At 41.6% G+C, this 12,934-nt stretch overlaps 1 protein-coding gene across 1 annotated transcript in view; it reads left to right on the top strand.

Moving 5' to 3' along the window:
• The first annotated feature begins 2,025 nt into the window (after window positions 1–2,025).
• TMF1 (TATA element modulatory factor 1) overlaps window positions 2,026–12,934 on the top strand; it is a 43,254-nt gene continuing 32,345 nt past the window's right edge. Inside the window, exons 1-3 of the mRNA XM_007523323.2 lie at window positions 2,026–2,375; window positions 7,941–9,142; window positions 12,048–12,151. Of these exons, the coding sequence (XP_007523385.1) occupies window positions 2,234–2,375; window positions 7,941–9,142; window positions 12,048–12,151 (1,448 nt within the window). The 5' untranslated portion in view covers window positions 2,026–2,233. The remainder of the gene's footprint in view (window positions 2,376–7,940; window positions 9,143–12,047; window positions 12,152–12,934) is intronic.

The following is a 12,934-nucleotide window of genomic DNA, read 5'->3' on the forward strand; positions in this document are numbered from 1 at the left end:
GATAGGACAGAGAGAAATGGAGAGAGGAGGGGAAGACAGAGAGGGGGAGAGAAAGATAGACACCTGCAGACCTGCTTCACCGCCTGTGAAGGGACTCCCCTGCAGGTGGAGAGCCGGGGGCTCGAACCCAGATCCTTCCTCCGGTACTTGCACTTTGCGCCACGTGCGCTTAACCCGCTGCGCTACCACCCAACTCCCTCTATGTCCATTTTTATTGAAAATAGCAATTTGAAGTTTTAAAGGGTTTCCAACCCTCATGTGCAAATTAGGGTTCAAACTTCTCCCTCTGGCTCCTTATGTAAACTTTGAAATTGTCTGAGTTATTCAGTACTTCAAATGTAAATTTTACAGACATTAGATAAAATTGAAAAATAAATTATCAAGGGCAGAATTTATAAAATTGTCAGTTACTTTCAGGCTTTTTAAATTTATTTTATCAACTGGGTAGAGACAGGAATTGGGAGGGAAGAGGGAGATGAGAAGGCATATGTCAAGAGAAACACCTGCAGCACTGCTTACCATTATTGAAACTTTCCCCCCCTGCTTGTGAGGACCAGGGGGTTGAATCTGGGTCTTTTTCTGTGTGTATGACTTACTATAAATTTACAGAATTATAAAGGTTATAATGTAATTTCACACAGTTCCTGTCACCAGAGTTCTGTGTCCAGTCCCCTCCATTGGAAACTGTAGGAGTTCTCCCAAGGTCACCAATACGGGCTGAATATATATATATAATTATCTTTATTGGGCAGAGACAGCCAGAAATCAAGGGGGAAGCAGGTGATTGGGAGAGAGAGACACCGCTTCACCACTGGTAAAGCTTTCCTTCTGCAGGTGGGGGCTCAAACCCAGGTCCTTGTGCATTATAACGTGTGTGCTCAACCAGGTGCGCCACCACCCAGCCCCTATCAATGTGTATATTTTTCATTTTTCCAGTGGTCCTGCCTTCAATGTATATGTATATATTTTTTCATTTTTCCAATAGTCCTGCCTTCACGACTTTAATTTTTTTTAATTTTTGTTTTATTATCTGTATTATTTTTGTTATAGCTGTTGTTCACCTCTTGCTTGCAAGTTTGGTGTGCTGTCACTGCAATCCCCTCAGCTTTGTAAATACCTGTGGAATTTTTAACCTCGTGTGTATGTAGCTCACGCTGATGCTAAGACTAGGAAGGTCACCAACTGGGAAGTCGGGCAGTAGCACAGCAGGTTAAGTGCAGGTGGCACAAAGTGCAAGGACCGACGTAAGGAAGGTCACCAACCTGATTTCTTCCTATAGTCAAATGTTTGAAGAATGCAAGCAAAAGTAGTTAGATTTTAAATGATAAGCACCATACATACTGGCATTAGTACTTTGGTGCTTCCTAAGTGTGTCTGAACTGGGGCTGAATGGGGATCAGAATCGTGTTAACAGCATACCTTCTGTATCCTGTTCTTATTCGAATTTGTAACTTGTGGAAGAAAATGTGCATTTTACTTAATTTGGTGGTTGAAATCAGGTATTTTATACCACGTCCAGCATTTTAAGGCAAAGTCAAAATCAGGGTTTTTCGGGTTTTTTTTGTTTTGTTTTTACTTTTTTTTTTAAAGTATATTTATTGGGTAGAGACTGCCAGAAATCGAGAGGGTTGGGGTGACAGAAAGGGAGACATCTGCAACACTGCCTTCACTCGCAAAGCTTTCCTGCAGGTGGGGAGCAGGGCTCGAACACCGGCCCTTGCGCAGTGACATGCGCGCCAGCACCCGGCTCCAGGGTTCTCTTTAAGGCCAACTTCACACAGCCGACCAAATATCGTAGCTTCCATTCTGGAAAGATCTTACAGGAAAACTTGGTCTTTTCTCCTGGAGGACGAGGCAGCTGCTACTAAATAGCTAGCTCCTCCGATGGCTGAGAATTCCCACCCTGCTAGTGCTAGGCGTCTCCCGTTACTAATGGCAACCCAGACTTCCGGACGTGACGTCAACGTTCGTTGCCCTGTTGTTCCGTCTAGAGGCGGAACTCCAGACGCCCGGATCTAGTTGTTGTGTACGTGGAAGAAGCCCGCGCATGCGCAGTGCAGGCACTCCGACTCAGCTGTGCGGGAAGGACGGAGGATAACATCCCGGGCTCCCGGGCGACCGTCGGGGTCATGGATTCCCTCTGACAGTGCCCGGCGAGTGTAGAAGGAGGCGAGGCGGTCCCCCTGCAGCCTTCCCGCTGGGTGCTGCCCTCGGCACTGCGGGTTGAGGAGAGATGAGCTGGTTCAACGCCTCGCAGCTCTCTAGCTTCGCTAAGCAGGCCCTGTCCCAGGCCCAGAAGTCCATCGACAGGGTCCTGGACATCCAGGAAGAGGAGCCTGGCTTGTGGGCCGAGACCATTCCATTCACAGAGCCGGGTAAGGGGAGAGAGGAGCGGGGCCCCGGGCGGCCGGGCGTGGGGGGGGCGGGGGTTGCTCACTGCGAGCCCGGGGCAGTTACCTCGCCCCGCCCTCGCCCATCCTCAGAAGACTCATATATATATATAGTCTATATTGGTTTTGGCTCTTTGCCTATGGGGAAAAATATCCTTAAAAAAAAAAAAAAACAGGGCGGGGGAGAGAGCATAATGGTTATGCAAATAGACTCTCCTGCCTGAGGCTCCAAAGTCCCAGGTTCAATCCCCCCCCCCCACCATAAGCCAGAGCTGAGCAGTGCTCTGGTGTTTGTCTGTGTGTGTCTCTCTCCCTGCATCTAAATAAATAAATAGATTAAAAGAAGGGCCAACCCAATATTTAAAACCAAAAAAACAAACACCTCCTCCCCCCGTTTTCCTTCCTGGCTTGTGGTTCTGGGTGCGAGTCCTGCCGGCCTGGTTGACAGGGACCTGGCTTCAGGAAGGGCTGTCGGGACATTGAGCATTTCATGCTCGGTGAAGCATCGTGTGTATTATTATTATTATTTTATATTTTAGTGGCTTTTTTTTCTTCCAAAAGAACCCCGCGAGTTAGGTTCCTCTCTTCCCTTTGTATTTCTCCAATGTGGAAAGGCTAAGTTAACACTCCCAGGGGGAAGGATTGACTGGGCTGCAGGTGTGCCAACCCCCTGAAACAGTCACCCAAGATTCTGAAGGAAGAGTGACATTTTCTTTCGAAATAGCTACGCCTGCCTGAGTCAGAATCATCGGGTCTAAACTTTCAAGGGACCACTTTTAGCTCTGAGTGTAAGGCACAAGCTAGTGTTTTGAGTTTTTTTTCTTCCCCCTTTATTAGGGGGATTAACGGCTTCCAGTCCACAGTAAAATACAGTAGTTGGTACATTGCAACAGTAGTTAGTACATATGCTACCCCCACACACACCTAGGTCTTACTCCACCACCATATTCCAGGACCTGAACACTCCCCCACACCCCAGAGCCCTTTACCTTGCTCACATGACTGCATTTCTATACACATCTGTACAGCCAAAACAAACTACCACAGTAAAATAATGGCACAGATAATATGGCATCCTACCTGCAGTGCTTTACGAATGGCTGACGTCCTTGGACATAAAAGAACTCTTGGAAGCCAGTGACAGGAAGACTAATATTCTAAGGGAAATGGGTCAGAAAGATAGAGGGGGGAACAAATGAAGGAGTGTGAAGGATTAGTAAATCATTTACGATATATGATGATTTCTTTTTAATATATTAAAGATTAAAGTCATCGATAGCTTTGCAATTTTAAGGAAACAATACAACCTGCTCCTCTTGAGTGCAGTCTGGGCCAAAACTAGGGTTCCAATACTCTCATTTTTGGCTACATCTTTCTGGTTGCTCTTCTCAGTTTTACACCGTTAAAAGTCACAACCTACCTTTGAAGGTTTTTATTTTAAAGGATTTTTTACTACATGTATGTCATGATTTTATTGTTTTATTTAGTTGCCATCAAGGCTTTCCCTACGGCTTTGGTGCTTCCATGATGATGTTACCACTCCCTGTTTTTTTTTTAATTTTTTTTATTATCTTTATTTATTGGATAGAGACAGAAATTAAAGAGAAGGGGAGATAGAGAGGATGAGAGACAGAGATACCTGCAACCCTGTTTCACCACTTGCAAAGCTTTCCCCCTGTAGGTAGGGACTGGTGACTCGAACCTGGGTCCTTGAGCATTGTAACATGTGTGTGCCACCACCCGGCCCCCCCTTTTTTTCTATAGAGACAGAAATTGAGAGGGTGAAGGAGATAGAGAGGGAAAGAGAAAGAAACACCTGAAGCATTGCTTCACTGCTAGTGAAGTTTCCTCTCTGGAGGTAGAGACTGGGGGCTTGAACCCAAGTTCATGTGCGTGCTAATGTGAGGGTTCAACTAGGTGCAGCGCTGTGCAGGCCATGATTTTTTTTTAATTATTTATTTATTTTCCCTTTTGTTGCCCTTGCTTTTTATTGTTGTTGTAGTTATTCTTGTTGTTATTAATGTTGTCGTTGTTAGATAGGACAGAGAGAGATGGAGAGAGGAGAGGAAGACAGAGAGGGAGAGAGATAGACACCTGCAGACCTGCTTCACCACCTGTGAAGCCACTCCCGTGCAGGTGGGGAGCCAGGGGCTCGAACCGGGATCCTTATGCCAGCCCTTGCTCTTTGCGCCACATGAGCTTAACCCACTGTGCTACCGCCTGACTCCCGATTTTTTTTTTTTAATTGAACAGGATGTTAAAGAACTTGTTGGAGTAATTGAATTTCCTTTTCCGTACTGCGTTATATTTTGAATTGCTAAACTTTAGAGAAGATTTTAAATATTAGGATACATGTTTTATGAAACCTGGGAGCCTGTTATTATTTTAAATAATCTATGCAGACTAGACTCAGATTTTAGTGAAATGCCATAGATATTTGTTGGTCATAATTGTTTTTATATTACTGTTATTCAAAGATGACCAGTCTTCAGAATGGAGTAAATTAAATGAATACCAGCTAACACTATATATATATATATATATGAATTTTATTTATTTATTGGCTAGAGACAGCCAGAAATCAAGAAGGAAGGGGTGATAGAGAAGGTGAGAGACAGACAGCTGCAGCCCTGCTTCACCACTTGCAAAGCTTTCCCCCTAACGGTGGGGATCAAGGGCTTGAACCTGGGTCCTTGTGCACTGTAACATGAGCGCTCAACCAGGTGCGCCACTACCCGGCCCCGATATATATATATAAAATAATTTCCAAGAGGCAAGCTTGACCTTGCATCAAGATGAGTTAGTATATCAGACTCATCAGGAGACCTAATCTTGCATCTTTTAATTTTTGTCTTTTTTTTTTCTTTTTTTTTTTTTCTTATATACTAACACATGACTATAAAACTGTGCTGTTAAACTGAAGTTTCCTACATACCTCTGAAGTCATATTAAAGGATGTGCTTTTCTGTAAGGTTTGGTAATTTTTCTAAAGATGTCTCTCTCTACCAGTGCGAAAAAGCACATTATTTTACTTACTTATTTTGTGGAGCCTGGGATTCATTGATGACTGGTTTTCCTACTCCAGGTCATTTTCTCACTTGGAGAGGGAGAACGAGATGGGGGGCGAGGAATGGGAGGGGGAGAGTAAAGAGGGGCATGGGAATTTTTATGAACCTTTAGTTACTTGTTCTGGCCCCACCAACTTTTTTCCCCCCTGCCAGTGCACTGCTTAGCTTTGGCTTGTGGTATGGGAATTAAGCTTGGAACCTTAGACCTTCAGGCTGGACAGCCTTTTTGTATAACCAGTATGCTATCTACTCACTCCCCACCAGCTTCTAATTGTGCAGGATTTGTGATAATTCTGCCCAGCCAATTTTGAATATAGAAAAAGGAGCCCTTAAAAAATGGGGGGGGGGTTTGATTGATTAATTAATAAGGGAAAGGAAGCGAGAAAAGCAGAGCAACATTCTGGCACATGTGATGCCAGTGATGGAAGTTGGGGCCTCTCTCGTCTGAGAGTCCAAAGCCTTATTTACCCAGCTTGTGGAGGCATTTTTTAAGATACTTTAAATGTTTTAGAGAGAGACTACTTTCTGGTTGTCATTGTTTTTTTCTCTAGTGGCTGACATATTTCTCTTTTTCATTAATTTATTATGTGTCCCATAATTTATTATGTGTCCGACACAGAAATTGAGAGGGGAGGGGGAAATAGAGTGGGAGAGAGATACCTGCTGCCCTGCTTCACCACTTGTGAAACTTTCCCCTTGCAGGTGGGGGACCAGGGCCTTGAACCTGGGCCCTTGTGCACTGTAATGTGTGCACTTAACCAGGTGTGCTGCCACCTGCCCCCTCCCCCCCCCACACACATATTTCTCCTTTCCTTTTTTCCTGCCAGGGTTTTTACTGGGACTTTGTGCCACTCTCAGTGAACTCTTTTTTTTTTTTTAAAGAGATAGAGGGAGAGAAGGAGAAATACTACCGCATGACAGAATGCTCCTCTGCTTGTGAAGCTTCCCCTTTTCATGGTGCTTCTGTGCTCAAGCTTGGATCCTGAACCCAGATCCCTACTCATGGCAAAGTGTGCATTCCACTGTGTGATCTGTCTCTTGGCCCCCTGACTGATAATATTTCTGAGACTTAAATAATCACTCCTTTACACCCCGCCATAGTTATCTTTCTCTTAGTTAAAACAAAAAACAAAAAAACCTCAGCGTAAATAATAGTTCATAACAAAAAAAGGCAATAGTTCCTTTAACATGGGCATTTCTAAAAATCTAGAATTTGAGGGCAAAACTTTCTCATTGGGTAGCTTTAGAGAGTAGGATTTAGAGAAGGAGCATCTCATTAAGTGCATGAGAATGAATTTACCGTCTACAGGTTGATGTTGGCACCAGTTTTACTTGATCTTTGGAAAAAGATTTTTGTTACCAGTATCCTGAGTTCAGTTTTTTAATGTTCCCCATTGCCCATGTTAAGAGTTATGTTTTGGGTGGAGGGTAGATAGCATAATGGTTATACAAACAGGCTCTCATGCGTGAGGCTCCAACATCCCAGGTTCAGTCCCCCACACCACCATAAGCCAGAACTGAACAGTGTTCTGGTTAAAAAAAAAAAGGTTTTTTTTTTTTTAATATTTTATTTTATTTATTTATTCCCTTTTGTTGCCCTTGTTTTATTGTTGTAGTTATTATTGTTGTTGTCGTCGTTGTTGGTTAGGACAGAGAGAAATGGAGAGAGGAGGGGAAGACAGAGAGGAGGAGAGAAAGATAGACACCTGCAGACCTGCTTCACCGCCTGTGAAGCGACTCCCCTGCAGGTGGGGAGCCGGGGTTCGAACCGGGATCCTTATGCCAGTCCTTGTGCTTTGTGCAAAAAAAGGTTTTTTTTTTGCTTTGATTAGAATAAAATTATTATGAAATTCACTGAATGGAAGGACATAGAGTTAATTTGCCCTACTGCCTTTTACTGTGAGATGTATGTTGTGATTAGCATGGATTGTACAACAAATTCCCTTGCTTCCTACCTACCTTCTCCTCTCCTTTCTCCTATCCCTTCCCCTCCCCTCTCTCTTTTCCTTCCTCCTTTCCTCCCTCCCTTTCTTCCTTTTTTTTTTTTCTCCTTCTTTTCCACTGCTCAGCTCTAGTTGATGATGGTGATGGGAATTGAACTTGGGACTTTAAAGCCTCAAACATAGAAATCTTTTTGCATAAACCTTGTGCTGTCTCCCCATCCTCTGCCATTGCATTCTAATTTATTATAGGTAGGGTATAAGATACTTATTTCTGGTAGGCAAAGACCACTCTAGTGTTTAACCTTTCCTCCTAGTCATGTCTTAGCTTTCATCTGGGGCAGATACACACCAGTTCCCTCACTAAGGCCCAAAGTTCATCTGGTAACTAATTATGTAGTAAGCGAGAAATTTAACAAGTGTAAATTTTAGGTTGTATTTCTTAGATATTTCTTTAAAAAATTTTTGTGTTTATATTATCATATAATAATAATTAGAATATTGATATATATGTATTTTTCTCTCTTTTTTTTTAATCAAAGGAATAAGCCCCCCTGATAGTGGAGGATGGGATACTTCAACCTGGGGGTTAAAATCAAACAGTGAACCTCAGAGTCAACAAGTAGCCTCTCCTAAAGCAATTACAAAACCAGTCCGGAGAACTGTGGTAGATGAATCTGAAAATTTCTTCAGTGCCTTTCTCTCTCCAACGGATGGCCAGACCCTTCAGAAGAGTCCAGTGGTTTCCAAACCACCAGTTAAATCACAACGACCAAAAGAAGACGTGAAAAGCACCTTGCAGGAATCCTTGCACACTGGGCAGCCAAGAACAACTGAAACAGCTGAGGCAAAAGCGAAAGACTCTTCCTGTGTATCTGAAGAGACCCTGGCAATAGACCCTCCGTCACCTAAAACTGAAAGCAACCATGTAGAAACTGTTAATAAAGAATCGGATGTGAAGGTGTCACCTGCAAGTTTGAAAGTGTCTGAAAGTGTAATTAATGTGAAAACAACGGGGGGAAATGTATCTAATGTGCCTGCACAGTCTCTCACAGGGGAAGCAAAGGGTATAGCTTTGGAGCCTAAGGAACAAAAACATGAAGACAGACAGAGCAACACACCCTCTCCTCCTGTTAGTACTTTCTCGTCAGGAACTTCTACCACCAGTGACATAGAAGTGTTAGATCATGAAAGTGTAATAAGTGAGAGCTCAGCAAGTTCTAGACAAGAGACTACAGACTCCAAGTCAAGCCTTCACCTCATGCAGACCTCTTTTCAGCTTCTCTCAGCATCCGCTTGCCCGGAATATAATCGTTTAGATGATTTCCAAAAACTCACTGAGAGTGGCTGCTCTTCGGATGCTTTTGAAAGAATAGACTCTTTTAGTGTCCAGTCACTAGATAGTCGCAGTGTAAGTGAAATCAATTCTGATGATGAGTTGTCTGGCAAGGGGTATTCTTTAGTACCTATTATTGTTAATTCTTCTACTCCAAAGACTAAAGTCATTGACTCTGTTGCCAGAAAATCTGAGGAAGTAAATGAAACATTAATTATACCCACCGAGGAAACAGAAATGGAAGAAAGTGGACGAAGTGCAACTCCTGTTAACAGTGAGCAGCCTGATATGTTAGTTTCTTCCCCACCAGTAAATGAAGGACACGCTGTGTTAGACAAGGTGGCTGAGCGCTGTGAAGTTGCTGAAAGTCAACCAGAAGTACTTTCTGAGAAAGAAGACGTTTGCAAGGTAAGAACTGGGAAGAGGGTTTAAAAAATACAATTTTACAAATGAATCTTTATTGATTGATCATTGGTTTATGATATTGTAAGATTTTAGGAGGACAGTTTCACATCTGATAACATATGTAAACAACTCACTGCACCTACCACACCATATAGAACCCTCTGCCAGGCTAGGGAGATAGCATAATGGTTATGTAAAAAATACCTAAGGCACCAGAGGTCTCAAGTTCAATCCCTAGCACCACCATAAACCAGCACTGAGGGAGTTGGGTGGTAGCACAGCAGGTTAAGCACACATGGCGCAAAGAGCAAGGACTGGCGTGAGGATCTTGGTTGGAGCCCCGACGCCCCACCTGCAGGGGAGTTGCTTCACAAGTGATGAAGCAGGTCTGCAGGTGTCTTATCTTTCTCTCCCCCTCTTCCCCTCCTCCTTCCATTTCTCTCTGTCCTATCCAACAACAACTACAACTATAAAACAAGAGCAACAAAAGGGAATAAATAAATAAAAATTTAAAAAAGAAAAAGATTTCAGAATTGAGGGTCAGGGAGATAGCTGAATGTTTGAATATGGATTTGTATATCTAAAACTCCAGAGACCCCAGGATCAGTTCCTTTTCACTGCCATATACCAGAGCTGAGCAGCATTCTGTGAAAGACTACAGCACCAAACCTACTTTCAATGTGGTTGGGGCTGGGCTCAAACCTGGGTTGTGCTTAGGGATACAGCAGACTACCCAAGTAAGCTATTTCACCTCCTCCAAGTCCCTCCTTCTCTCTGATGTGTGTGTGTGTGTAAAACCAGTAATTTTACAGCCTCAAGGGTTTTATTGGGGGACTTACTGGTTTCTAGTAAAGTTGTTGACACTTGGGTACAGTTTCCCATCTCCTTGTGATAGTTGTCTGCAGAATACTCGCACCTTCTACTGAGGCTCAGTTCCACCATCATACGCCAGAATCCCAATACCTTCTCCACTCCCACCTTTGCTAGCTTTCCAGAAATCCTTGGCTTTAACTCAGTAGACTACACCCAGTCTAAATTTCACTTTGTGTTTTCCCTTTCTGTCATTGTTTTGTTAAGTTCTACCTATAAGTGAGATCATCTGGTATTTGTCCTTCCCCTTTTTTTTGGGCTTATCTCATTTAATATGATTCTATCAAGTTCCATACAAGATCAGACAAAGGAGATTACTTCATCATTTAAAACAGCTGAATAGTACTCCTTTGTGTATATATAGCACAACTTCTCTCCAAGTTTGTGCTATTATGCTGCTATGAACATAGGTGTACATAGATATCTGGGTAGGCATTTTTGTTGACTTTGGATAAATCCTCAGGAGAGAAATTGCTGGGTCATATGGTGGGTCCATTCCTAATATGCTGAGAAACCTCCAGACTTTTCCACAAGGATTGGACCAATTTACATTCCCACCAGCAGTGTAGAGGTTATTTCCCTGCCCCCCACATCCTTGCCAACATTTGTGACTTCTTTCCAACCTATGACATTCTTGCTAGTGTTAAATGGTATGTCATCATCTTTATTTGCATTTCTCTGATAATCAGTGAGTTTGAGTGCTTTCTCATATGTCTGTTGGCTCTCTGTCACTGGATATCTCTTTGGTGAAGATTCTGTCCATGTTGTTGCCTCAATTTTTTTTTTCCCCTTGCATTTATGCCGGTCCTTGTGCTACCACCAACTCTCTGAGAAATGTCTTATGAGTGGCATGTGTTGAATTATTTCATGTGAAAAAAAAAGTGCCAGGTTTTTTTTTTTTACCCTCATTTTAAAGTTTCATAAATTGCTACACTATTATCTGTCACTATAGTGACTTAGAATTCAGCACAGTTGATTGTTAAGATATTTTTGAAAGGAAAAAGATTTTTGAACTATTTTCAGAAGGTGAGTAATTAATCTGTGCCTAGTTCAAGAAGTGTGTGTGTGTGTGTGTGTGTGTAAAAGCACTATTCTTTCCTTCATACACAAATATATCACTGCTTCAGCAGAACTAAGAATAAGATATTCTAGGCAGTTCTTTTTGTTTACCATTATGTTGATATGTTATGGAGATTTAAAAAATACACGCCTGTGCATTTTCTAGACTTTGATTTTAGAAATATGATATATCATACTAAGTAAACATTGAAATACTTGTGCTAAAGAAGAGAATGGAAAACAAAGACATCTGTGTAGGCACTGTACAACTAAGATATGGAATATTGCTGCATGTTTAAAGGCCCTGCTTTAATTTCTTTTGATTATTATCTGTCTCCCTTCCTCACTTGCTGGTCTTGTGCCCTGCTACCATACTTCTGCTGTAAGAAATGCTACAAATGATGTACATGTTACTATTACACTTCGGTTAGAGTATTCTCCTCTAAGGTATACCTAAAAGTAGAATTTTCCTTACTAAGGTGTATGTAATCTTCAACCTGATATTGCCTAGTTGTTACTCAAAGCAGTTGAATACTCCTACTAGTTATTGCTCTAATTCTAGTGGTTGCTCTAATTCATGTTCTCCTAACAGCTATGTATGAGTTCTTGTTCTGTAGACACTGTGCTCTCCAGGTTTTTAATTCTTGTTATGAGATAGTGCTATAATATATATATTTATTTGCCTGGGCTTCCTGGTTCTGGTCAACTTTTTCAGAGAGGCAGAATGAGAGAGGGGGAGAGACAGCACAGCACTAGCTTCCCCTAGTGGTCTGAGGGAACAGATGCCCTTCCAGGTGAACTATCTGGCGGTCACCCTACTATTTTATTTATCGTTTATTATCATTCTAGTTTATTATTTATTATTATTTTTAAATTTATTTTATTTAGTTAGGCTACCTTTACAGCTCATCTCCTGCATGTAGAAATGATCTTTTAAAGTTAATTGGGTTTGATTTTTGTGTATTCTCTTTCTCCACAGACAGTTGAATTTCTCAATGAGAAACTGGACAAAAGAGAAGCTCAACTGTTATCTCTTAGTAAAGAAAAGGCACTTCTAGAAGAAGCCTATGATAATCTGAAAGAGTAAGTGTTTTACAAATATGAATAATCTTACATTTTATAGAGGCTCATATACTTTGTATTAAAGAATATTTCTGGGGCCAGGTGGTGGCGTACCTGGTTGAGCACACATATTACAGTGTGCACAGTTCCAGGTTCAAGCCCCTAGTCCCCACCTGCATGGGGAAAGCTTTGCAAGCAGTAAAGCAGTGCTGCAGGTGTCTCTCTCTCCCTCTCCCTCTCCCTCTCCCTCTCCCTCTCCCTCTCCCTCTCCCTCTCCCTCTCCCTCTCCCTCTCCATCACCCCTTTCCCTCTTGATTTCTGGCTGTCTCTATTCAATAAATAAAGATAATGAAAAAGAATGGAAATATTTTTTTAAAGAATATTTCTGAAGTATTTTGTAATTTATTTGTAATTATTGAAGATGAGTAACATTTAAATTCTAACCTTACGAATTACTTTTCTCTCAAATTATGTTTATCATATTAACTTTAATATTGAAGAGAGGAACTATATACAAAACCAAGCCACACCACAATAAACCTTTCCTTTTATTATTTTTAGAACTAGAAGTTTAAAATATGTACTTCAGGAAAATTGTTTTATCACAGTTAAAAAAAACCAGAGTATTGGTTTGAGAATAGTTATTGGAACATCAAAAATTAAATCTTTATTTACTTATTTTTACAACTCAAATTTTGGTGACTTTCAAAAAACCTTACTGGACTTTCTTCGAAGTGTTTAATTCAGGAGGTCATTTTTCTCTTAAATAGCAAACAAATCTAAAACTAATCTATTTTGTTAAGG

The sequence above is a fragment of the Erinaceus europaeus genome, chromosome 12 (genome assembly GCF_950295315.1).
Source record: "Erinaceus europaeus chromosome 12, mEriEur2.1, whole genome shotgun sequence".
Classification (NCBI taxonomy): Eukaryota; Metazoa; Chordata; class Mammalia; order Eulipotyphla; family Erinaceidae; genus Erinaceus; species Erinaceus europaeus.